This window comes from Ovis aries, chromosome 22 (assembly GCF_016772045.2).
Source record: "Ovis aries strain OAR_USU_Benz2616 breed Rambouillet chromosome 22, ARS-UI_Ramb_v3.0, whole genome shotgun sequence".
In the NCBI taxonomy this organism is placed as follows: Eukaryota; Metazoa; Chordata; class Mammalia; order Artiodactyla; family Bovidae; genus Ovis; species Ovis aries.
Genome location: NC_056075.1, coordinates 15,397,619 through 15,425,109, shown reverse-complemented (window position 1 = coordinate 15,425,109; position 27,491 = coordinate 15,397,619). Strand labels below are relative to the sequence as shown.

The window sequence follows — 27,491 nt, the reverse complement described above, 5'->3', positions numbered from 1 at the left end:
AACATTCAAGAATTCCTGTCAAAAATCCTTAACCATCAGGCAAGGACTGTACTTAGGAAGTTGATAGGTAGCAATGGCAGAGAACATTTAAGTTGTTAACAATGTACTGTTTCATGGAAATGTTGACTGAGGGGTGGGCTTGATGTAAGAGGCAGTCTCCTTTTCCAGTAACTTTTTGGAGGGCCCAGGGATTCCCCTGTTGCTGCTGATGTGAGAGAAATAGCTGGAGGGGTTCAAGGCTGCCATCTAGAGATTTCTTTCGCCATCTAGGCTGCCTTTCATTGTGCCAAGTTTAAGATCAGACACCACCAGGAAAATCCTCCTTAGTGGCATGGGAGCAGAGTTGTGGAGTTTTCTGTTTTAGTTAATTCCGTTTTACCAGACCAGTACACAAGGTCTGATTACTTTTCAGAATTAAGCAAGGCCTCTGGGTATCTGGCAGAGGAGAGGTCTACAGAGAGATTGGAAAGGGAGAGAACAGAGGAAAGGAAAGATGTAGTTTTTAAGAAAAGTACATACGGAGCCACTGGGGAGGCCAACTGTCATTAATGAGCCTCCATTGTCTCCAGAGCCATCAAGATGGGAGACCTTTGTTGGAGTAAATCTGACTTTTGACTCGCTTCTGTTGAGTCTGGACTCCATATTTCCCCCCAGCTGGAGAATTTTACTTGCTAAGGATGACATGAAAGGAGGTGTTCCTTCAAGAGGGCACTTTCTGCCCAAATAATGTTACTTCTACAAGTTTATCCTCAGACTTATTCTCAACTCCTTTGCACCCTTAGGTGATCTTACATTAGTTGTCAAAACAGTAGATTCGAGATGAGGTGATAGAGAGGAAGTTACTGTTTCTTCTGGCATCCCACATCACGTTGGATTCCCAGTCTAAATTGTTTCCTGCCAGCTCCCATGATCTTACAAGTTGGAATCACCCAACAGAGGGACAGAATTCATGCTTCTTTCTTTCTGTTTTCAGTGAAGCATCTTAAAATATTTTTCCTCAAAATCTTATAATAAACCCAGCTTACATATTTAGATTCTTTCCCATATCAATTTACTGAGGAAAGTTTGCTACCCAGGTTTTTAGTGGTCTGAGAAGTGTGAAGTGGTAATGGGTATAAGCCTGGGTGGCTATTTTAGATGCATTCTAAACAGTAGGACAGTTTCTTTCATTTGGTTTACTAATACAGCTGTATAATTCAGAGAAACTGTAAATCAAAATTTCTTACTTTAGGCAAACACCAGGTTGTGCTGGTTAGTTGTAATAACAGAGTAAACCCTCTACATTTTTGAGCAGTGTGTCCCTCCTAAAATCCCTAGGACTCAAATACCATAGAGTATGTCCTTTTACCTCACAACAGGATGAACAATCAAGATGGGTTGCAACATAGGCAGAAGGCTGGGTTCACTCATTTCCTAAAACCAGTTTCAAGGTAAGTTCCAGATTTTATGCTAAGGACCATGGGGTGGGGTGGAGGCTTAGAGTCAAGGCCAGTTGATAAAACCTAATGAGACCAACCTTGCTTTCCATCTCACTCCTCTGCACGGTTTCATCTTGACTCTAGCCAGTTAGACTAGTAACTCGATTTTAATGACACAGAAAACCCAACCAGAGGCTTCTCTGGTGGCTCTCTTCTCTTGACTGACGGAGCCAGTCAAGAATCCGCCTGCAATGCGGGAGACCTGGGTTTGATTCCTGGGTTGGGAAGCTCTCCTGGAGCAGGATATAGCAACCCACTCCAGTATTCTTGCCTGGAGAATCCCCATGGACAGAGGAGACTGGTGGGCTGCAGTCCATGGAGTTGTAAAGAGTCGGACATGACTGAGCAACTAAGCACAGCAAAGCCCAAACAGATGGCAAAAATGCCCATTAGTTGAGACAAGTTTGATTCTGGTTTCTAGAAGTTTCTTTAAAGTGAAGGGAGCATTGTGCATTTGTTGTAGACTGATTATTTGATTTCAAAAGAAACCTGTAGTACTGTACAAACAGCATCAACTTGAAATAGCCTGAATGCTGCTGACAACCAAACAGTGATTCTTTTAGCAATAAGGCTTTTACTTAAAACTTCCAATAACATGAAAGCCGTGTTGTGTGTTTTTGATACTTCTTAAAGTACACAAAGAAGGGGGAATTATTTTATTCATTTTTTTTATGGTGAAAATGTCTCAAAGCAAAGATTAGAGGTTTTAATATGTTTTATAATTTGAAGAAAAACATCAAATTTGAAGGTCATTAGAAAGATAAAATTTGGATTTTACTTTAGAGGAACACATTTCATGTGAAAAGTCACAATTTGCTTCGTGCCAAGAACAAGACGAATCCTTTACACTTACATGATAGTCTTAAACAGCAAGGTTTTAAAAATAATTTACATTAAATGGCAAGTTACATGAAATTCTGGCCTATTTCAGGTATTCAGGGTATACATTTTCTTTTAAGGAGATTTGTTTTCAAATAGTGAAATAGAACCACTAATGCTTCTAATCTGCAAGCAATATCAAGAAAGCTATGTATAATAAATACATAGGTACAGTGTCAGTACAAACCTCGTAAAATAAATAAACACCAACTCAGTCTACTTTTGCGTTAGAAACATGGTTAAGTTTCTTACTAAGATGCCACAACTCAGTAGATACGTTATTCTAAATTCATTTTGTAGAAACCAAAAGTCTGTGAATATAAGCAATAAACATAAAAAACCCAACATCATTCTATATGTAAAAAGAAACACTATAGAGGAGTTCACAATGGTACACAATATAGAGAGTAAGTTGCATTACTTTTTAATGAGTCCTAGAGGACATATTTACACCTGCAATGCCCCAAAGCTTCCAATTCTTATCCATAATAGGTATGACTAAACTAGCCTGCTTGATTTCTTACCTCTGTGCATCTTGTTCCCAGTTTTCTAAGTCAGGTCAGCGAACTGTGGCCCTTGAGCCAAATCCCAGCCTGCCACCTGCTTTTGTGTGGCTGTTGAACTAAGAATAGTTTACATTTTAAAATGATTTTTCAAAAAATCCGAAGAGGAATATTTATGCCATGGGAAAATGACATACCATTCCAATTCCACTGTCTTTAAATAGTTTTCTTGGATCACAGCCACGTTCAGTCATGTATGTATCGTCTATGGCTGCTTCTGCATTAAGCTGAGCCATTGCTACAGAGACCGTTTGGCCCATAAGAACGAAGATATTTACTGACTAGCCCTTTACAAAAGTTTGCTGACTCCTGTTCTAAGTCAATTATTGCAAGCTTAGCGGTGGTTTTTCCAACTGTTGACATGTAAAATGGCAGTCTGCTGGGCTTCTTTGCTTCATTCAGCAGGAAGCCAGTTGATAGCAAGCCCTGTACCATTTTGCTTGATCTCAGCGTAGACCTTGTATCAAGAGTTCAGAAATCATAAGTTTCCAGTTTCGTTTATGAAAATAAGGGAATTATATTTGTCTCCATTATGTTCCTTCTTGATTTTAACTTCTTGCCAAAAGATCTTCACCTGTAAAGTTGTATACATAGGCTTATTAGTATTAATATCTTCAAAGTGAAGCAGCAGGAACAATTCACAGTGTAGCAAGGTTTAGGGGTGTTAACCAACAGAAACCCACAGCTCTGGTGGCTGGGTTTGAGGCAGAGAATATTTCCTATAAACTCTTAGTGTTAGAACGTGATGTTCCTGGGAGGTGGAACATTAGGCTATTTCTGCCCTGGAACACCACATTCTTTAGAAAGTTTTTTAACCACAATTAAGCTGTTCAGCTTTTCTTTCTTTCTTTTTTTTTTTTTCTTTTTTTAAAAGGTGGACTTCTTTCAACTGGTTAAATATATTACTTAAGGTAAATAATTACTTGTTTAGAAATTCTTAGATTATTATTAGGGGGTAACTCTTGAAAGTTTAGAGGTGAATATTTCAGAACAAATAACATGAAATATGTTGCTCATAAAGCAATAACAATACTAAACTTGTTTTCTTATGAGCATATACAGAAAGGCCTTTCTTTTTTCACAAGTGCTCTTTCTTGGAGACACTATTTGTAAAGTTAATAATATGGGACGTATATTACCATATATACGTCTATGCACCAATGGCTATTATTCTTTCAATAACTGTTAAAGAGAACCTTCCCCAAATTTAGGGAAAGAGGTCAACTGACTGATTATGAATTTCTGCTTATGATAGGAAAATTGAATCCAAAGGCAATCATCTAAATCACCGCCACCTTCCCTATTCTCATAAAATATAAGCAACTAGTAATGCTCATTAGAGCAAGCACATTATTTTGAAGTCAGATTTCTAATGGAGTTGTATTACGTACTGATTAATCTTCTGGCACAGGCAGGGCTCTTTCTCTGCCAAGTGTAATTTCACTCTATCATTAATGGAGGTTATAACAAAGAGGTGGGAGATGTGCATAACATTTTCACATGTATAATTTATTTGATGCTAAGTTCTTGATATGGAGAACAATATTTGAAATTCTGATCATTCTCTTTACTGTGTGCTCATAGACCCACTACCATGATGAGTAATGTTCCAAAAGCTGGAGAGGCTCAACATGGTGCTTAGTCCTAAAGCTCACTTAGTTCTTAGAGAAGAAGGCACTGTCTCAGTGACACTGTCACTGAGAAGGAAAGTAAGTTGAGTCTGGAACTTTAAGATACCAGGAAATTCTCTGGTGGCCCAGTGGTTAGGACTTTGCACTTTCACTGCCGAGGACCCGGGTTCAATTCCTGGTCAGGGAACTAAGAGGAAGGAAGGTGGTAATAAAGATAACTACAAAAAAAAAGGGTAGGGTGTGGAATGCCAGAAGTACCAAAAACAGAAAATGGGTGCTGAGCCTTCTCAGAGTCTGGAACAGCCCAGGGTTTCACTCTTTTGTGCAGATTCAGTTTTATCTGATGCTGTATGATGTGGACTGCTGCCACGGTGCTGAGGTTTCTTTCTGGTGAGTCTTTGCATACAGAACCTAAATAGCCCTGATGGGATAGTGGGGTGTGCAGAAGCTCTGGAGGAGGTGGTTCCCTGGGTTTCGCTATGTTTGTTTTGAAAGAGCTTTCTTTGTAAGTGTATCTGGGGCACCAGTTGTTTTAGGAGGTTGCTTCTTAAACATCGGCTCAATATGGGCTCTTGTAAGTCAGATTTGGCCCCATCAAGCGGTATCAGTAAATTCTTTTAATTGTGAGCTATAATTTTATATAAGAAATACCTGATTGTGATGCAGACAGATGATGCCGCTGTGTAATATAAGCAACAATGCCTTCACCATGCTGTTGGTCTCTCAAGGATTTTAAATCTTAGAACTCTATGATGGAACAGGTGAAAAGAGGGCTTTAATAATCCCTTGAGTTCTTTATTCAGGATTTGAAATATATCAACTGGAATTCTATCACCTCCACTAGCTTTGTTCGTAGTGATGCTTCCTAAGGCCCACTTGACTTCACATTCCAGGATGTCTGGCTCTAGGTGACTGATCACACCATCGTGATTATCTGGGTCATGAAGATCTTTTTTGTACAATTCTTCTGTGTATTCTTGCCACCTGTTAATATCTTCTGCTTCTGTTAGGTCCCTACCATTTCTGTCTTTTATTGAGCCCATCTTTGCATGAAATGTTCCCTTGGTATAATTTTCTTGAAGAGATCTCGTCTTTCCCATTCTATTGTTTTCCTCTATTTCTTTGCATTGATCGCTGAGGACGGCTTTCTTATCTCTTCTTGCTATTCTTTGGAACTCTGCATTCAAATAGGTATATCTTTCCTTTTCTCCTTTGCTTTTCACTTCCCTTCTTTTCACAGCTATTTGTAAGGCCTCCTCAGACAGCCATTTTGCTTTTATGCATTTCTTTTTCTTGGGGATGGTCTTGCTTCCTGTCTCCTGTACAATGTCACATACCTCCATCCATAGTTCATCAGGCACTCTATCAGATCTAGTCCCTTAAATCTATTTCTCACTTCCTCCGTATACTCATAAGGGATTTGATTTAGGTCATACCTGAATGGTCTAGTGGTTTTCTCCACTTTCTTTAATTTCAGCCTGAATTTGGCAGTAAGGAGTTCATGATCCAAACCACAGTCAGCTCCTGGTCTTGGTTTTGCTGACTGTATAGAACTTCTTCATCTTTGGCTACAAAGAATATAATCAATCTGATTGTGATGTCAACCATCCGGTGATGTCCATGTGTAAGTCTTCTCTTGTGTTGTTGGAAGAGGGTGTTTGCTGTGACCAGCGCGTTCCCTTGGCAGAGCTCTATTAGTCTTTGCCCTGCTTCATTCTGTACTCCAAGGCCAAATTTGCCTGTTACTCCAAGTGTTTCTTGATTTCCTACTTTTGCATTCCAGTCCCCTATAATGAAACGGACATCTTTTTTGGGTGTTAGTTCTAGAAGGTCTTGAAGGTCTTCATAGAACTGTTCAGCTTCAGCTTCTTCAGCGTTACTGGTCAGAGCATAGACTTGGATTACCATGATATTGAATATGCCAGCAAATCTGGAAAACTCAGCAGTTTCATTCCAGTCCCAAAGAAAGGCAATGCCAAAGAATCCTCAAACTACCACACAGTTACATTCATCTCACACAGTAATAAAGTAATGCTTAAAATTCTCCAAGCCAGGCTTCAGCAACATGTAAACCGTGAACTTCCAGATGTTCAAGCTGGTTTTAGAAAAGGCAGAGGAACCAGAGATCAAATTGCCAACATCCGCTGGATCATGGAAAAAGCAAGAGAATTCCAGCAAAACATCTATTTCTGCTTTATTGACTATGCCAAAGCCTTTGACTGTGTGGATCACAATAAACTGGAAAATTCTGAAAGAGCCACCTGACCACCTGACCTGCCTCTTGGGAAACCTGTATGCAGGTCAGGAAGCAACAGTTAGAACTGGACATGGAACAACAGACTGGTTCCAAATAGGAAAAGGTGTACATCAAGGCTGTATATTGTCACCCTGCTTATTTAACTTCTGTGCAGAGTACGTCATGAGAAATGCTGGGCTGGAATAAGCACAAGCTGGAATCAAGATTGCCGGGAGATATATCAATAACCTCAGATATGCAGATGACACCACCCTTATGGCAGAAAGTGAAGAGGAACTCAAAAGCCTCTTGATGAAAGTGAAAGAGGAGAGTGAAAAAGTTGGCTTAAAGCTCAACATTCAGAAAATGAAGATCATGGCATCCGGTCCCATCATTTCATGGCAAATAGATGGGGAAACAGTGGAAACAGTGGCTGACTTTATTTTTGGGGGGCTCCAAAATTGCTGTAGATGGTGACTGCAGCCATGAAATTAAAAGATGCTTACTCCTTGGAAGGAAAGTTATGACCAGCCTAGACAGCATATTCAAAAGCAGAGACATTACTTTGCCAACAAAGGTCCATCTAGTCAAGGCTATGGTTTATCCAGTGGTCGTGTATGGATGTGAGAGTTGAGAGAGAGAGCTGAGTACTGAAGAACTGATGCTTTTGAACTGTGTTGTTGGAGAAGACTCTTGAGTGTCCCTTGGACTGCAAGGAGATCCAACCAGTCCATCCTAAAGGAGATCAGTCCTGGGTGTTCATTGGAAGGACTGATGTTGAAGCTGAAACTCCAGTACTTTGGCCACCTCATGCGAAGAGCTGACTCATTTGAAAAGACTGTGATGCTGGGGAAGTTTGAGGGCAGGAGAAGGGGACGACAGAGGATGAGATGTCTGGATGGCATCACTGACTCAGTGGACATGAGTTTGGGTGAACTCCGGGAATTGGTGATGGACAGGGAGGCCTGGTATGCTGTGGTTCATGGGGTCGCAAAGAGTCAGACATGACTGAGTGTCTGAACTGAACTGAACTAAGTTCATTAAGAAGCTAAGTGAAAGAAGAGATCTATGTTTGGTTTCCTCACATGCCTTTTTAAAAAAATTCAGGTTCCATTTAAATAGTTTAAAACAATGAAATTTACTCTGTATGTGAATACCAAGCAGTGAGCTGGCAACCAAAGGCATGATTACTTCAGGCTGTTATGTCATTTTGCTTTCTTTTTAATCATCACAACTTGCATGCCAGATTTTAATGTTTTCATTGAGTCAGAAGAAATGGAGGTTGTTCAGGCTAAATCAGAGCTAAATTAGAAGAACAACAAACTAAAAATCCAAAGAATGAAAACAGAATGACCCACAGCAGTCCTTTGAGAATGTTCATGTGAATTACCAGTAATTAAGACAGTTCTATGTCTGATGAAATAAAGCTACTGCAGTTTGGGCAAGTTTGTTGTCCTCTTGTCGCCTTTGGTTATCTACAAAATGAGGAGATCTGAAATCATCAGTGCTGAAGTCGTGTGTATCTTCAAAGCCCCCTTTCTCTAGGGTACCATCCCTACCTGCCTCAGGAACATCCTCCTCCAGGAAAAGACAAAATAAAGTGTACAAACTTATGTCTTAGTATAGGTGACGCTGCAGTGACTCAGGATACCTGGGTAAACCGTGCCGTCTTGCTCACTGTCGGTAGTCTATGGTGTCACTGGAAGGCAAGCCACCCACAGGTTTCTCTTCCTTGTTTTGGACGTTTTCTGAGGCTAAAACCTGAGAAGGTGATGTGGGCCCTCGGGGCTGTTTAGTCTTGGTGAGTTTCTTGAGTTCGCTTGCAAAAGAGATGCCTTTTTTTTTATCTTCTCGAGATGCCTGTGGAAAATGAGAACCTTCCCTTAGTATTAGGTTAAAGAGACTGTATCAGAGAGAGCCCTTCGTTGTTCTCTATCTAGTAGGTAGAGCTTTTTCAAAAGGGGAACCCCCCACCCCCCCAGCCACCTCAGGACTGCTTACACCCAGAGGGAAGACATTTCTTTCCACACAGTAAAAACAGCCAAACAACATTCTTTCCACTAGTGTCCTTGACTCAGGAACTTCCTTCTGGCTTTCACTAGCTCCTGAATTTGATTATACTGTAGTTATGAAAATCAAATAGAGCAAAATAACCTTGAACTTTACCTGCACCTGTTCCTTTAGCTTAAGGATGAATTTTCCTGCACCTTTCCACTTGCTTTGAGCTTGAAACACACACTCCTGATCCAAAAGGATGCGCTGGGAGGCCTTTGGGGTGGAAGATTTCCTGTTGGCGGTGTCTTTCACCACCTCTTCCAAAAGCACATAGTCACTCGGGTTGGGGTTGCTCAGGATGCTATAGGAATATTTGGCTTTGCATAAGGTCTGAAAGGTAAGTTATGATCAACAGAATAAAAACACAGGATCTCCAACACTTGCTTCCCTGTAAATGAGACTTTAAGGCAGAAAAATGTCACAGACTTTTAGACAGGGCTGGGGGGTTCTTTTCAGATCATGTCATCCCACTCCTCATTTTACATTTTCACAGTTGTAGCTTATACAAACTTGTCGACATTACCTCATTTAGCTTCACGACACCCATCCATGATTTAGATGTTACAACCCCCATTTTTCAGACAAGGAAGCGTAAGCTTAAGAGGTCAGGCATATTACAGAGGATGGACAGCTTAGTAACAGAAAAAGGACTTGAGCCAGATTTTCTGCATCCACCAAAGTTCATAGACCTGAAAGTGACCCAGACAGTGAGGGACAGAATCTTGACCCTCCAGAGCCTCTCTGGCGCACGACACTGCCTCGTCATATCAGAGTGTTGGATGTTGAAAGCATTTTAAGACTTACCTGGTCTCACTTCTCTTTTTTCTTGAGACTTATCTTTCATTTATGCATTTATTCACTCATCAAACATTTACTATGTCCCACGTACTGTATATAGTTTGGGGAGTTCAAAGTCTATTAAAGAGACTAATATTAACCAAATTATTGTGCAATCAGTATAGCAAATAGCACTTAAGTAGTGCTTACCATGTTAGGTGTTATACTAGGCAAATGTCCATTATATGTACTTACTTAATGTTCACAACAGCTATTAAGAAAGTGCTGTTATGCTAGCTTCATGCTTCCCTGTGTGGTAGCTTGGCACACAGCATTGCGCTGGAGCCCACTGGAATCTGATGTGTGAGGAATGTGCAAGATAGAAACTGGCAAATGCTACAAATTGGGGTCTTTTTTTTTTTTTTTTTTTAAGAGAGCCAATTTACCAGCACACCCATGTAACTTACGGACAGATGGTTAAATGACTTGCCCAAGCTCTCCGAGCTAGTAAGATGTAGGGCCAGGATTTACATCTGGAGCAACCTGATCTAGATCATAAGTGAGCCATTATGCTAACTTCTCAAGCAAGTGTTTAATAAACCACTCCAGGGCTTGGAATGAAGGCAGCAGAGTTCTCTGGAGCCATATACACAGAAGAGGGGAGAGAAGACCAGAGAACGGGAGAGGGTCAGAGAGTCCTACATGTTGCCGAAGGATCCCAGAGAGATGGTCACTAGGTGATGGACGATGACACTCCCGCTCTGCAGAACCACCTCCTGGCTCTGCCGTCAGGGCTTCCCACAGAGCCTGACTCACAGCATATACTGGGCAAGTATCGTTGAAGGACCGGATATTTGCCAGCCTTACCAGGCACATGCTGCCTGGTCATGTCCCCTTTGTTCCAGAACCTTATTCCCAGACGGAGCTGGCTGGGGGAGGGCGGGGAGGCCTTCACCTGCTGAATGACGTCCTGCGCAGTGCTGACACGCGGTGCTTTGATGACCGTGCGTGGTTGCTCTGGGGAAACGTCGTGCACCTGGACAAAGAAGCTATCCTCCTCTGAGCTCAGGAGCATCTCCTTGTCATCTTGTGCAGTGCTCTTCTCTTCCAGGTTCTATGTTAAGAAAAGACAAGTCAAGTAAATGATAACGTAGAAAAAGGAAAAATCTAGTAAAAATTTGAGCTGGATCTTGGTAACGTGGAAACAACTTCTTAGCTTGATATCCCATACACTAATTACTATTTCACAAACTATCCTAGAAGGATATACATGTCATCTTAGAAGAGAAAAGTACTGTAAGTTTCTGCTAATGTTGACACACTGATAAGGTCTGGTCCCGAACAAACCAGTAGATCTGCTCATGTTTGCTGTGGATTTTGAGTTCACAAATCAGCTAGAGATAAATTTGTAAAAAAAGACAATATGCCATTTTTCCAATTACTAAAATTCAAATGGGCTTCCTTGGTGGTGCTCATGGTAAAGAACCCGCCTGCCAATGCAGGAGACACAAGAGATGCTGGTTCATCCCTGGGTCGAGAAGATCCCCTGAAGGAGGGCATGGCAACCCACTCCAGTATTCTTGCCTGGAGGATCCCTTGGACAGAGGATCGTGTAAAGTTATCTTCCACAAGGGAGCAGCATGGAGACGATGGGGAGGTGAGGCAAGTAAACAGTAGGTAATCCCATCTCAGGCTGGGAGGATTTGGCAGGAAAGTCCTCCAGTCCCCAGCATGCTTCTAGCTTAATCTCATATCATCGCACAGAAACGATGCTAACTAACCAGAAGAATACAAGAATCAGTGTCATTGTCCTGGAAATTCCAACCAGCCCCAGGAACCAGAATTGTCCCTATTGATATTAAGGTCAAAATGGGTAACTACCACCAGGTGGCGCCAAACTGTAGCCAGGACCAAAATGGACTGGCTCCAGGGGCTTCTCACCAATCAGCTGCACAGCCTCGCCCCCATCATTTCATTGTTCTTACAGTTGTGATCCCTAAGATTTACATACAGCTGACGTGTTTGGATTCCACTCATCAAACTATGCGTGAGGGGGAGAGAACTATCTTCTATTTTTATTACATAAAATGAGACCGTAGTACATATACTCTTTCATAACTCATTTTTTCTCTACTTAAAAGGCTGTGATCAGGGACTTCTTCCCTGGTGGTCCAATGGTTGAGACTTCACCTTCCAACACAGCAAGTACCGGTTTGATCCCTGGTCAGGGAGCTAAGATCCTACATACCTCAGGGCCAAAAGCCCAAAACATAAAACAGAAGCACTATTGTAACAAATTCAATAAAGACTTTTAAAATGGTCCACATCAGAAATATCTTTAAAAAAAAGATTGTGATTATCATTTCATGTCAACTTCTAAAGATTTTCCATAGTATGTCATTGCATTGATTACAATATATTTAACCAGTTGGAGAGTGGGGTTGGGTGGTAACTCACATGACATAATTTATAATCCTGAAAGCCAGGATGTAGGTAAGCAAGACAGAAAAGTTCTAAGTTGCCATATAAAATATCACAATGACCATGCACTACAAATGTTTCTAAGCACTCCTTAGAGCCTTGCTAAGTCGCTTCAGTCGTGTCCGACTCTGTGTGACCCCACAGACGGCAGCCCACCAGGCTCCCCTGTCCCTGGGATTCTACAGGCAAGAACACTGGAGTGGGTTGCCATTTCCTTCTCCAGTGCATGAAAGGGAAAAGTGAAAGTGAAGTCGCTCAGTCATGTCCGACTCTTAGCGACCCCATGGACTGCAGCCCACCAGGCTCCTCTGTCCATGGGATTTTCCAGACAAGTGTACTGGAGAGGGGTGCCATTGCCTTCTCCACCTTAGAGCCTTACTCAGAGCTTATTGATTTTTAAGCTGTTTTCAATCACATTAGAAGCCACAGATTATGACCATAACAATAACCCTCATTTGCATATTCCTTTATAGTTTACTAAGCATTTTTCTACATTTTGTCTACATGTTTGACTTGAGTCTCATAATTTTTTGAGCCAAGCAGGGTAGTTTCTATCGTGTGTGCATGCTAAGTTGCTTCAGTCATGTCCGACTCTTTGTGACCCTATGTACTATAGCCCACCAGGCTCCTCTGTTCATGGGATTCCCCAGGCAAAAATACTGGAGTGAGTTGCCATGCCCTCCTCCAGGGGATCTTCTCGACTTAGGGACCTAATCTGAGTCTCCACCGACTTCTGCACTGTAGACTTCTGCATTGATCCTTTACCGCTGAGCCACTGGGGAAGCCCAATTTCTATCATAGATTTTGCAAATATGGACATAGAGGTTTACAGAATTCAGATGATACTTTGAAGGTCATTTATCTAATTTGTCAGAGCCAGGTTTGTCTCATTTCAAATCCAGAGGTGTCAGAGGAGAGCATATTGACCATAGGAAGATACCTAACAGCTTGAGAGCCCAGGAAACAACAAAATTATACAAAGCAGACAGGCAGGATCAGAGGTCAAAGACAGCAGCTTGGGGACTTTTAACATACAGACAAACTGCTTACATAGCTTCCTAGTTTCACAGAGTAGACTAAGTGGAAATACTTATAGCCCAAATCTATCAATTATACCAGCCTCTGCTTCCATTCAGTAAGTGCTGAATTCATCTAGTCAATCAGTAAATTCGTATTGTGTGTCACTGTGCAGCTGGTAAGCCTAGATACATGAAATATGATTTGTTATCTTTTGAGACATATTTCAGTCATTTCAAAACTTTCCTCTCAACAAGGCATATAAAAGGAGACCTCCTTGCTACATTATACTCATCAGAAAATGCTTGTTAGCCTTCCGCTCTACTATAGCCTTCTCTTTCCAAAATGCTTCTGTTCCACCAGCCTTTATTAAGCATTTATTCCTGACATCTCTACTGCTTATTGTCATATACGTTTTAATTGCATACGGGGCAGCCCTGGTCTCCCAGTCCTTCCAACCCTGTGATGAAGACCCATTGTGACACTCGGCAGTCCGCCCATTGCTGTTCACTGCCTCCCATGGTGCTGGGCATGGAGGACCCATGAGCGCTGACTCACCTCCAGCCTGGGCAGCATGGGGTGGTGGAAAGAATACTGGCTGGGAAGCCATAAGACTTCAGTTCTTTCCACTTCTCACCCTGTCATAATCTAACCTCTCTGAACCTGCTTCCTTTGTGTAGAATGGTTTGCATTATATCATAAGATGATTCAAAATATTGGGTGCTTGAGAGCGTTAAACACTGTAATCATGATGCAATAAATATTAACTTTAATATGTTTAAAAATTCACTGAAATTGTCACTTCTAGGATACTTTTTGGGTTTTTTTGGCTAGGCCATGCGGCAGGCAGGATCTTATTAATAGTTCCTGGACCAGGGATCAAATCAGTGCCCCCTGCATTTGGAGCATGGGGTTTTAACCACTGGACTTCCAGGGAAGTCCCTAGCATACTCTTTTACATGTGACAATTAGAAATAGGAAAAAAAAAATTAGAGAGAAATAAAAGATGGCTTCAAAAGCCAAGGTAAGCCCTCTGATATTTTCTTCTACAGCTTTTATGATTAGAATTGCTTCTCCACCATCTTAGTACTTTGTACCTGTCTGATGAGGAGAAGACGCTAGGGAGATAATTACATTTCTTGGCTTACAAGAAGTGTCCTTTTATGATCTAAGACAAGGTTAGGAGGGAACACAGAGGCTCTGGTTCCTAGAGAAGCTGGAGGGCAGTGAGGCTGCAGGCCATGTTCATAGTTACGTAGAGAGTGAAAAAATAGCACACGATGCTGAAATGGGCTCTTTATCATCTCTGTGTTCTAGTAAGCATGGACCAGCAATGGGCATTTTATGAGTCCATCTCCTTTTCATGCCCCCAAGAGGCAGATCATGTGCCTAGAACAGGGCCTGGCACAATTAGGTGCTCAATAAATACTTGTTTAATCAGATTGCTGAACTGCTTCAACTGCTTTATTGTTGGTTTATCATAAGGCATTATTATCTATGTAATGACCTTATATGTCATTTTAAAAAATGGCAGTCAATTAGTGGGCTGATATAAGTCTATTAACTGAGCGACTTCACTTTCACTTTTCACTTTCATGCATTGGAGAAGGAAACGGCAACCCACTCCAGTGTTCTTGCCTGGAGAATCCCAGGGATGGGGGAGCCTGGTGGGCTTCTGTCTATGGGGTCGCACAGAGTCAGACATGACTGAAGCGACTTAGCAGCAGCAGCATAAGTCTATTAAAAGAAAAGTGCTCCATCAGCAAACCCCATTAGGAGTCCCCCAGTCTGGAGTCAACAGACAGTACTGTTTCCATTATCAGAATGATCATGGGAATATTAGGGACCATAATATAATCTGCAACAAATTCAGACCAAAGCTGAGAGGTTATTCTTACCTTGTGTAATCTTATGGAATATTTTCTAAGAAATGCTGTTGTTTCATGAATTAACAAAAAAACCTTTTATTAGCTAAAACTTGAACAGGCACTAATGGGAGGGCAACCAACCCCCAAATGCAAAATGCCTACAGACCTTCCATTACACAGTAGTGACCCTTACAACAAGGTCTTCACACACCCAGGTAAAACACTGGATGTTACACTGATGACATGCTGAAGGAATCCTTTGAGTTCTTTCTCCCTTTGTTTCCTAAGGGATGATTTTTTTTTTTTTTTAGTTTTTTTTTTTTAATTTTTATTTTTTAAATTTTAAAATCTTTAATTCTTACATGCATTCCCAAACATGAACCCCCCTCCCACCTCCCTCCCCATAACATCTTTCTGGGTCATCCTAAGGGATGATTTTTAAACCAAATTTCTATAACTTAACCTTCTGAATATGTGCAGAAGAATAAAATCGATTCTCCACATTTACTTAAGACTATAAAGTAAGTTGCAGTGACAAGAAGTTCTGAATTTGAGGGAGGCGGCCAGTGGTGAGGTAGTGAGTTACATACGAGCTGTTACTGTGTAGGCTGCCCCAGGACACACTTACTTCCTGCTGGGTTTTTAAGACAATCCTGCCAACATATCCCTCTTCTGGAAACCAGCTGCTTAAAATCTGCATGATCTCTTCTTCTGGACCAATGGCTCTCTGGAATGGTTGTTTCCTACATTCATTCTTCTCTTTAGATATGAAATATTTTTCCTCCATTAAAAAATAGTCTGTGGCAATAGGTTTGGTATCTTGATCCATAACGAGAATCTAAAGAAAGAGCAAAGGCCAGTTTAGGCACACTTCTGAAGAGCAGCAAAAACTTTAAACCCAAACAAGTCTACTCTCTTGGGGTTCAGATAAGTTTGATTTGCAATTTATAAATGAAACCTACCCTGCAGTGTTGCATAACTCTTTCTGGAAGATCTTAGAATTCTCTTACGTCCAAAAAGAATTGTTTATGTTCATTCTGGGCAATGAAACAATTTATTCATAATTGCCAGCCAGCAAAACTGTTTTTCCCACTGATGGAATAAGAGCTCTTAATGAATTAAAAACTTTAGGTTTTTCAATCTATGAATTTAGCTCTTTGTAATCTTGCAACACAAGACCAAAGGCAAAGAACCCAGTCCAGCTTTTACCAAGATAATCTCCCATTCTCACATTAGAAATAATCATCTTCTAATCTCATCTGATCTAAGTTCCTGGGAATTCCCTTTCAATAAAGTCTTGACAGTGTGCCTAGAGGCCTGTTTTCTCTATTGGCTACTGACTCTGACAGTTGAAATGGTTGAGACCAGGCTGGGGAGCCAAACAGACTTGGGTCTGAGGCCTGTGTTCAGTACTTACTGGCTATGAGATGCTGGCCAAGATATCTGACCCCATGGACACTCAGTGTCCTCATCTATACAGCGGAAACAGTAAGAGTAGCAATTTTGTTTCTTAATTTTGTTTCCTTTTATGACTGAGGCACTGACTGTAAAATGTAACCCAGGTGCATCGGATAACTTAGAGCCTGCCAGGCTCCTCTCTCCGTGCGTTCCCCAGGCAAGAATACTGGAGTGGGTTTATTCTCCAGGGGATCTTCCTGACCCAGGGATCAAATCCAGGTCTCCTGCATTACAGGCGGATTCTTTACTGCCTGAGCCACCAGGGAAGCCCTGGTAAACACTAGACATTATGATAGCTACTCTCACTGACGTATTCTTTCACATGGTTTTCTATTATCCAGGTTACTGGCAAAAGCGGAACTTGGAGTGGCCAGAGAAGGCTGCCAACTTCCGGCATGGAGCAAGCAAACATCCTTCTTCTCAGGCATCCACTCGACCGTGCGAGCATGCAGTGACCAGAATCAGCACTTGGTGATTAATTGGTCTCACTCAGAGAAGCAGAAGGACCTAGGGATGGGTTGGGGGTGGGATAGAAGATTCTCAGGAAGACTCTGCTCCCTTCACCCCAGACCTTGGTCTCAGGTTGATGCTGGACTGTGGATTTTGTGGGGCAAGGCAGCTACCACTTCAGCAACAATTAAGGGCATGAAGCTTCCAGGAGTAGGTCAGTTGACACTGTCACCTCCATGAGATGGCCAGCATCACTCCCTCTCCAGTCCTGCTCCACAGCCCTGGGATTACTCATGTGGACAGTAATGTGCTGCTTTTTATGGGTGGTCCATGGAAATGCTTCCTTACTTTTCATCATTATATTTTACACTGTCTCCAAAACCCCAAGAGTGCTTTGTGAGAGTAGACACCAAAGTTCAAAAACAAAACAGCCCAAACCTCTTGGTAGTATCTGTTTTATAATCTATGAAATTTGAGACTTTGAGCTGCTTTCTCTGACACTGAGTCAGCTGTAAAATGTTGGACAAGATGTTAACCTAGAGATGCCTCTCAAAGAACCGTTTCTTAACTATAGACTCTGAACTTACTTGTTGGAGAAGCTGCTTTGCCTTAGTGCCTCCGTTTATAGAGAAGACAGTAAAAGGCTCTGGGCCTGGGACGCCATGCACTGTGACTCTGTGACTCTGCAAGCATTTTCTTTCTTCTGTATTAAACATCTGTCAAGGAAGATCATAAAGTTTCTCATTCATTTTCATTCTCATGTTTCTAGGCTACATCAATACAGAAGTGCTCGTTCTTAGAAGTACACGCAGGGACACATAAATGCAAAATAAGGCCAACCTTTTACAACCAGATGCACCTTTTTGTGGTTTTAGGCAATGGTGCATGTTCCTTAACAGTCTAGTAGGAATATTTCGCAGCATACCACCAAAAGAGCAATTTATTTTAAATAACAGTGTTTCTTTCCATCATATTTAGGGGACTGATATTGTCTGAAATGTATGTCAGTCCTTACTTACGAAGTGACACTCAACAGTGTCTACTGAGTTCCATCTCTCTTCGGGGCACTGGGCTAGAATTTCGATGGTAAAATGATAAATAAAATATTCTGGCCTCTGGGAGCTTGCTGTCCAGGCACACAAATAATTGTAATATAAAAAGTATTTTTGTTAGGAAGAGTTGGGGAGCTGTGTAACTCTCAAGTCTTTGAGCAGTTTGTATACTGAGATAGAGTCATTCATAAAATACAAAATAATTTATGGAAGGCTGACAATGAAACAGACATTATGCCTGGCTCTGGGGTTTTGTAGAGAAATAAGACATCTCTGGCTTCAAGGTGGGGGGCTTCTAGAATAGAATAGCTAGAAGAATAAGTGGACAGCCCAGAATGGGACACTACCGTCTAATTCTTGCTCTCAGGTACCAGGCAGACTGTCCCTGTCCCTTGCAGGGAGGGTAACAGGCAGGCCAGGCAGAGGCAACACCCCTCTCTCCTGGCCAACATGCTATACTCAACCTCCATCAATTTTTGAAGGGAGAATGAGGAACACCTAAGAAAACAAGGTGAGGGACAAAGAGAGAGAAGAAACCATTGCGGTGAGGGAGAGAGAAGCAGAGGAGAGAGCAGGGCTGCTCAGAGGTGATGGCGGCAGCAGTGACGTCGGCGCCACCGTAAGCACAAAAGGCAGCTTTTCAAAGGTTGTTAGGACTACACTGAAGTATAAGATGGGTGCAACCAGACTTCTCTGCTGGTCTAGAAGTTAAGAATCCACCTGCCAATGCAGGGGACACAGTTTCGGTCCCTGATCTGGGAACTAAGATCACGCATACGGCAGAGCAACTAAGCCCAAGCACCGCCACTGCTGAAGCCCGTACGCTAGAGCCTTTGCTCCCCAACAGGAGAAGCCGCTGCAGTGAGAGGCCCAGGCACTGCAACGAAGAGTAGCCCAGCTTGCTGCAACTTGAGAAAGCCCGTGTGCAGCAACAGAGACCCACTGCAGCCACACCCCCACCAAAATAAACTTCCAAAGATCAGCGTGGCTGTGAGCAGACTACTAAACATGCAAAGGGACAATGGATGGACACCCTTCAATTTTTCAAGAGCGAGCACAGTGGAATCAACCAGTTAATCAAAGCAGAATTCCTTGTCAAGGTAAACAACCCTGCATTACTGGGGTGAGCATTGGTCCAACGGTTCTCAAACTTTTAACCGATGGACCTTACCATCAGTTCTCAAATTTTACCAATGGACCTTAACCAATGGGGAACTTGTTAAAACCTAGCTTCTGCAATGGTGGGCCTTTTTGCAGTGCTCCTCTCCCATTCCCAAGGGTGCAGGTGCTGAGTCTCCTCAGGTGCCAGGGTCCTGCTGCGCTTGCAGAATTACCTGTCGCCAGCAGTGCCTGGCTGTTCACCCAGTCCTGCTCGCCTGTGACATCTGCTTCTGCACTACTGACGAAGCAAAGGATTTTCCTGGTCTAACCTGAACCTTCTAGAAGTATCAAGATGCTTCCTAGCAGGCTTTGTGTAATTAGCCTTTTCCCTGTGTTGTTATTTTTGGCTCACTTCCCTGGCAAGCAGTATGGCGCTAGATGACGAACTTGGGTTTATAGCTGTGTGACCTCAGGTGTACTCAGCACTCCCCTTCCTTTGTAACATGGAGATGATACTAATAGCTATGTCAGGAAGTTAGTGAGGATCAAGTGAGTCAGTATATGTGTAAAGTGCTTAGAATGTGTCAGGTATCAGCCATTGTTTTAATTATATCCATAGCCACCTAATCTATGATCCGAATGGACCACATTCCTGGACCACAAGAAAGCCTGCCTCTGGTGTAGCAATTCCCACAAATATGCTGAGTGAAATATAACTTAATTACCAGAGAGGCCGGCACAGTATTACCAGAGGAATTTTCTTCCATCCTCCTGCTGTTTATGAATAAACTAGAGATTTCCAAGACTTCATTGTGGAGATTTCGCAGCTGAAGATGTCGATATCCTGGAACAATGAAGAATTGGGAAAAGCTTGTTAGCCATGCATTGCAGAGCTCTGCAGAGAAGATATCCCAGGGAGGTCAGTAAATGACAGGGAGAAATAAGACCTTTAGATGGGCAGGGGTGACAACACGCAGGTGACCAACAGATGCCTTTTCTCCCAGAGCGCTGCCCCTGGGGACCGTTTGGGGCCACTTAGTGGGTGTAGTTACCTTGCCAAGTGCTGTGTTTAAACTTAGATTCAAAATGAAAATTTTAAACTTAAACACCGTATAGTAGGAAAATCTGATCATTCTTGTATCAAGTCCTCTAGAGTCACTGTTCTGCAAATATTTCCTCTTAGAACAGCTTTAGTGATAATAAAGTATTCCAACAATAGAGAGTTGGTTAAAGAAGTTACAGTGTGAGTGTTTGTACAAGTATAAAATAAAATAATATGCAACTCTATAAAGTAACAAAGATGTATATCTATTTACCTGATAAGTTGTTCACTACATATATTAGTGAAAATCAGTAAGTTGCAAAACATTAAGGTTAGTAGGAAGACTCTTGTTAATATTTATACACATGGGCAGAGAAATAAAGCCTGTAAAATATCTACACCAAAAGTAACTATCTTGAAGAAATAGAAAGATGGATAATTTTTTTTTAAATTGTTCTTCTGTACTTCATCATATTTCTATAATAACTGTTAGGAACTGAATGGTGTCCTCCTAAAATGTGTGTGTTGAAGCTCTAAGTCCCAGTACCTCAGAAGGTGACTGTGTCTGGAGATAGGGTTTAAAGAGGTGATGTTGGGTCATGATGGTGGGGCCTAATCCAACATGACCAACGGTCCTTATAAGAAGAGGGAATCGGAAGGCAGACACGGAGAGACACCAGATGCTGTGCACGGCGACCAAGGGACAGCCCTGTGATGATACAGTGAGACAGTGACCCTCTGCAAGCCAAGGAGAGAGGCCTCAGTAGAAAGCAAACTTGTGGAAACCTTGATCGTGGGCTTCTAGCCTCCAAAGCTGACAAAATAAACCTCTGTTATCGGAGAAGGCAATGGCAACCCACTCCAGTACTCTTGTCTGGAAAATCCCATGGATGGAGGAGCCTGGTAGGCTGCAGTCCATGGGGTCACTAGGAGTCAGACACGACTGAGCGACTTCACTTTTCACTTTCTCCACTTTTCACTTTCATGCATTGGGGAAGGAAATGGCAACCCACTCCAGTGTTCTTGCCTGGAGAATCCCAGGGACAGGGGAACCTGGTGGGCTGCCGTCTATGGGGTCGCACAGAGTCGGACACGACTGAAGTGACTTAGCAGTAGCAGTATGTAAGACACCCAGTCTGCGGTATTTTGTTACACAGCCCGAACTGACTAACACAGTCAGTGTTATGACATAACACAGTGAGTATGACCATGTGCTACTCACACAATGGAGAAAAGAAATAGGAAAAAAACAACTAAGGAGCAGGGGACTGTGACATGCTGGTGGAGCTCAGAGGCTGGCAAAATGTGCAGGAGGAAGCATGTACTGGGAACTTGATACTCAGTTGAGATCAGCAGGGGCATCCCCAGAGCTTGTTAGAGAGGCATAATCTCAAGCCCCAGACCCACTGTATCAGGATCCGCATTTTATCACCAATAGCCCAGGTGACTTGATTGCACATCAGTTTTGAGAAGCAGTGCACGGACATTCTGGACAGGTGTGACAAGCTGACGTTTCCCCAAGGGCCGTGGCAAAGCCAACAGACAGCAAGACAACAGCTCTAATTTTTGCTCAGGATTCTCCACCTTCCCTGCTCTGTACCCAAACCCACCCTTGGCTTCCCACAATGGCCTCCCACCAGGCCTCGACTCCAACCTCAGCCTACTGAAGCCACCAGCACAACCCAACCCTCCCTGCTCTTGGTTTCCTCTCCTTACAACAGTTCCAGCTTTAAACATACCAGGGGTGCAGCGGGAGCTATTGGGGAGGGATATATGGGAATAAGAACACAAGGACCACTGCTCCTGAAACAAACAGGCAGAGGTGGCAGAGGCCACATTTTATAAGAGATGTTGTTAATAACCTTGGACTTTAGAATAACGTAAAAGAAAAATGTCTTTTGAGGTATGCTCAGTGTTCAAATTTGCATTATCTTCTTCTGCCTCTTATTTTACCTTTTTAATATGAAAATTTCAAACATACACAAAAGTAGAGAGAGGCGTGTCATGGACTCCAGGCACCCATCACTCAGCTACAATGATCACGAACTTTTGACAGTGATTCTACCTCGCTTTAGAGCCTTGAGGGAGATGATTCTCTGAGCAGTGACCACCGAGCTGTTGTTCTCCACGACAGCAAAACGAAGAAATACGAGATCTTCAAAGTGAACCCGGAAAAGGAACTGTTCGTTCCACATGGGGTTCAGAGTATTGCGGTGGATGGGTTTCGTGCGGAAGTGGCAGCTGTCCAGGGCCATGCCCAGCACGTCGACTTCGATACATGGGCTCCCCGTGCTGTTACTCGGGCACACGTTCTGCCCAGAGACAACCTGAGGGGAAGAAAGCATCAAAGTCACTGGGGTTGCAAAAGAAACAGATGTCACCACTGAGCCTCACTGCTTCCCTCTGCAGAGAAAGACAAAGAACCTTCTGGAATGGACCAAGTAAATGATTAACAAGGCTGTTAAAAAAAAGAGCGAGAGACTGGAATCATGGGAAATTGCATGACTGGAATCATGGGAAAGTCTATTTTGTCAACAGCATTCACCTAACTATAACTTTTCAACTGTCAATATACTGAAACATCTTCAAAAAGCCACACAATTAAGATGAAATTGTTTGTCAAGAAGTTGAGAAAAAAAGAAAACCTTAAATGTGAAGCCACAAATGTGTTACTAAAATTCTCTTCAAAGTGTTTTAGGTGTATCTTTTATAACTCCGTAATGTTTTTGTTAAATAGTTAAGTTCTGGGTCAAGTCACAAGGAAGGCTGTTAGAAATTCGTAGCCTTCTATCAGCATGAAGCTATACTCAAGTCTAGCAGAAATGGTCACACAGAAAAGCAGCTACTGCTCTCCTGCCTTAGGGAAAGAGGAAATGCAGGTTGGTGGTAGGATAATCTGTGAGTTGGGATTTCCAGGGGGTATGAGGTGTGGTGAGCAGACACTGCTTGGCATTCCTCCTTGGGAGGGAAACAGACGAGATCTAAAGATGGACCAAAGGATAACTTCATCACTCCCTGTCTTTTCTAGCACCCATTCAGTTTCTTGGTTGTGTCCTCAGCTAAGAGGGAGTGGGAGAAACTGGAAATAAAATTGAGTAATGAGCTACCAGGACTCTGATGTTACGGGCAGTCTGTGTAGTTCTGACAATTAGTTAATTAGACAATAAAAGGAATAAGGAAAGGCCAGGAATGACTGTAAGGAGGGAAGATGTTTAATTGATTTGTATGTTGATGCCTGTTTTACTTTTTATAAGAGCCTATTAGAGTTTAAGATGACTTGCGTTAACAAGGACCTCAGCTTTTATGGGGTGCACTGAGAGTTATGATTCTGAGGACCCTGGAAGACAGAATTACCATCCCAGCGTGGAGGTGGAAGTGGGGGAGAGGGGTCATCACTCTGCCTTCTGGGCTCTGGCAAGTATAATACCTGCTGACTGTGCATCTAAACCCCAGCTGCTGCCTTCTGAGAAGTCAAGAAATTCTTCTGGGAACTAAATCTGCACCAACAAAATTGTGATATGAGAGTTTTGCCATGCTTTGAAATCAAAAGCAGTTCATATTCAGTAGGGCTTAAACACCTTCTTATATTCTCTTGGGACCACAGGGGCCAGACTTACAGTTAAAGAATAGATGGCAGGCTCCATGTTGTCCAGGTCTCTTTCCAAGGGGGAGAACTTCTGATACATGGAACAGTTCTTGTCCCACAGAACTGGGGGTTTCAGAACATAACCGCAGCCACCATTGGCCTCAAACATGGAGGCATTTAAATGTAAAGAGAGATCTGTAAAATAGCATCACTCGTTATTTGGTCGCTTAAGTGTCATCCTACAAACAGACTTTACCGATTTTCTCTAAACTTAAACAGGAAGAAGAGAGAACTATCCACGCACTCCATAGATTGAGTGCCTACTATGTGTCAGCTCATGTTGGGCACCAGAGATACAATGGGGACCAAGACACAAGATACCCACAGTCTTCGTGGAGCTCACTGTCTATGAGATATGCTTCATTTCCTGCTTCAACCCAGGAGCCGTTCAAAAAAACTCCTGCCACTTAAAACTCCTTTTGCAAAAAACAAAAAATAAAAAAAAAAAAAGAAAATAAAAAAGAAAAAGAAAAAAAAAACTCCTTTTGCAGGTTAAAATTTGCAACATCCTTTCAAAAACTAATCTTTGAAATACTTCATTTTATACTGAATTTTAGAAAGGCATCATGGCATTTTCTTATCCCCAAACACCAAAGCATGCAGACAATCGTACGACTAATTCTTGCCTTTTCAAACGTTAAGATAAAATCTTAAGAATCCAAGAAAGACCAGAAAAGAGCCAAAGAAACATATCTTTTCCTTGAAATCTCAATTTCAACTCATAAATTACAGTATTCCTACCTCTATTTTTAAATTGTAGTTAAGTATGAAAAAACAATTATTATCACATGTGATTCACATTATGTCTACAATCCCCTCAATAATACACTCTGGGAACCCTCACAACAGCTTCCAGTCTTCTGTTGCCAGATTTCCTTTGGCAGAGTGTCTGATGAATGGCTGGATCCCTGCAAGGTTTGGGGCTTGTACACACCCAAACGCTCATCTGATGGCACAAGTTTGCAGAAAAGCTGCATTCCAAGTGAGCAAGAAGTTTATGAGATACACCTGACAAGTGTCCCGTCTGGCAGATTCCTTCCATGTGCAGAATGAATTCTGCTACCTGGACCAACATCAAGGAAAAGTGTGGCAAGTAAGCCCTGCAGAGTGATGAGAAGTTGGCCTCTCTCCTTGTTGTGTGAGTAAAAAAATTTCCCCATAAGTGGGGTTGGCCGGGATTATTTGCAGGCATTTCTGGGGTCAGATGTCTTACACACACATCAAAGCTCTTTGAGCCTCTGTTTCCCTTATCAATAAAATTAGTGCACTGGATGCTACCAGCCCCAGTGTGCCTGATTCACTGGGGACCACTGTCTTGCCTGCAATGGGAGGAAACTCTCTTCCCAGGGTATCCTGTGACAGAGGAGCACAGATGTGGGTGGGGATAGGTCAAATGATCAAGCCCCGTTCTAAGAACTTGTGTGTACTAGTGCCTCCCGATAACCCAAGAGGTAGATTCTTTTCATATTTCTCATTCTTATAGATGAAGAAGCTGAGGTATGATAAGTGAAAAAGTCCAAGGCGTCTAGCTAGCAAGAAGTGAATGATAAGGTTCGAACCCAGGCAGCCTGATTCACAGTTCCCTAATCTTAAGAACTGGGCCATATAATGTGCATCTCGCAAGGGTGTCATAAAGATAAGCGGGATCATGTGCAAAAATCCCTACCCCAGCCTCTGGCACATAGAACGTGCTCAATAAACAGTAGGTACTGAATCGTGATTACGCTGTCCACACTCATTTAGATTTGAAGTCTGATTTCATCGGCACTGTGTCTATCTTTGTAGCTCTGCAAAACTTCAAAGCACTTTTTCCTAACTGAAATCTCACTTGGTGATTTGGTATGTAAAACAGATCCACATGGAGCTGCTCAGTTAGAATAAAAATGGGGCTTAAATCTAGCCCTCCTACTGCCCCCTAGGGTGATCCCCAAACTTCAACTAGGGCTATCGTTTTAAAACCTCTGTTTTAACCAAGAATGAACGTGCACAGATGTATGTAACTCCATCAACCCTCTTAGTCAATGCATGGGATAGCACATTAAGCATATCCTTTACCTTTGTGTCCTTCTAGTCATTAAAAACCCTGTGTGAAGTTGACACATTCTCATAATCATTACGCTATATTTGGGGTCTGGAAAAGTCATCAGAAAGTGTGTGACGATCATTCAGGAAAGCACAATAAATATTAATAGAAGTTTTTCTTTTGACTTGGGGCTGCATTTCTACATACTTGTAGGTCCTGGGACGTGAGGGAAGAATCATTCTGACCCAAATGGAAAGAACTTTGAGGGGCTGTTGCCTATAATAACCAGGGTCTGCATATCAGGATCAGGTCAGTTTCCAAACTTAACAGCTGGTTTTGTTGAGTGTAGACCTGGGATACTCCTGGTTTCAGATCACTGCAGACCTTCTTGGAGTTGATGGAGCCATTAGAAACCTTGGGAAGAAGTGACCCTAAGTCCATGGACATGCCTTTGGGGCACCAGGGTCCCCTGAAATTCAGGAAGCTTAAGGCAAATGACCCGTGGAACATATTTGGATTATTACAAGGGGTATGGGGAAGGGGTTATTTGTTATTTGGTTGGGATATTTCATGGAAAATCAAGCATTCCCTAACCCAGGAATTTTTTTCTTTCCAAAAATTAAAAAATAGTGATTCCAATGTTGACTCTTATCTGTCTGTTTGGACTTGAAATTCACCTGGCAATACCTAGAAGGGATCTGGACCAAAAATCAAGAATGATAGGTTCTGCTGAGGCTCATAAAGACAGTGTTAGCTCAGCACAACATGGATTTATTGAGCACCTATTGTGTGCAAGGGATTGAACTAGGCTCTACCCCCAGTGTGCGAGACGACCATTTTTACAGATGAACTGAAACTGCATGTAGTGTGAGTTTCGTCCAGCGTGGAAGAGGCTCCATCATTACTGGCTGCACTGAATCAAGAGAGGATCTGTGGCAGCACTCCCTCCTGGGTTGGAGGATGACACAGAGAAACTTGGGGATCAATTACATGACATAGCCACCTGCATCCCCTGAGTGAGACAGCTGGAACACGCACCCCAGCTTGATTTGGGAAAAAGGCTGAGACTCCAGGGATGAGTGGAGGCCAAGCTGCAGCCTCCGTGCGTGCTTCCAGACCACGAGGAGGCCTGAGGAGGGCCCCATTCCCGTGTCCCCTTCAGCTGTGGCTCCCTCTGCCATCAGTGGAGACAGTGTGTCTGCACCAGCCTCAGCACTTCAGGAGGAAGGACACGTCCCAAACCAAGTGCATTTCCATTTCCTTGAGAAAACCGTTTAGCTAGTTATTTCAGTTCACTTAAAATATTTCTGTATCATCTCAACCAAGGGCGCCAGTGGACACAAGGCTACAGACAGGGCCAGAGATATAAACCCACAAGCCACTTGGGACAGACTGAAAAGAAATTTTTACAGCTTTGAAAATATTTCACTATTATTTCCACTTGCGAGTCCAAATCATACTGTTTTCATAACTTATCAAAAATACTTAATGAGAGCTAATGTTTGTGGAATGCTGTCTGCACTCCAGGCACTATGCTAAGTATGGTATTTCACCTGCATTATCTTATTCAATTTCAACTGAAAGGAGCAAATATAACAAGGGCAAGAAAATATGACTGATGTCTCTAACCAGGGTTGGCCACAATTGGGCTCTGGTGGCGCCACTGCCAGGTGGCTGGCTGATCCCAGAGCTATAGCTGTGGTCTGACCTTGGCTGCAGACAGGGTTACACCGT

At 42.5% G+C, this 27,491-nt stretch overlaps 1 protein-coding gene and 1 non-coding gene across 6 annotated transcripts in view; one reads left to right on the top strand and one right to left on the bottom strand.

Annotated features, from left to right (window-relative positions):
* Positions 1-2,230: 2,230 nt before the first annotated feature.
* PLCE1 (phospholipase C epsilon 1) overlaps positions 2,231-27,491 on the bottom strand; it is a 374,028-nt gene continuing 348,767 nt past the window's right edge. For all 5 annotated transcript variants that reach the window (XM_060405024.1, XM_060405025.1, XM_004020045.6 and 2 more), the window contains 9 exons: positions 23,706-23,869; positions 22,154-22,415; positions 19,772-19,890; positions 17,481-17,609; positions 15,614-15,823; positions 10,575-10,733; positions 8,954-9,172; positions 8,439-8,647; positions 2,231-3,494 (listed from right to left, as the gene is read on the bottom strand). In XM_060405024.1, coding sequence (XP_060261007.1) covers positions 8,462-8,647; positions 8,954-9,172; positions 10,575-10,733; positions 15,614-15,823; positions 17,481-17,609; positions 19,772-19,890; positions 22,154-22,415; positions 23,706-23,869 — 1,448 coding nt within the window. In that variant the 3' untranslated portion in view covers positions 2,231-3,494; positions 8,439-8,461. The remainder of the gene's footprint in view (positions 3,495-8,438; positions 8,648-8,953; positions 9,173-10,574; positions 10,734-15,613; positions 15,824-17,480; positions 17,610-19,771; positions 19,891-22,153; positions 22,416-23,705; positions 23,870-27,491) is intronic.
* TRNAE-UUC (transfer RNA glutamic acid (anticodon UUC)) lies at positions 4,666-4,738 on the top strand. Its single transcript has one exon. It is a non-coding gene; the product is annotated as a tRNA-Glu (tRNA).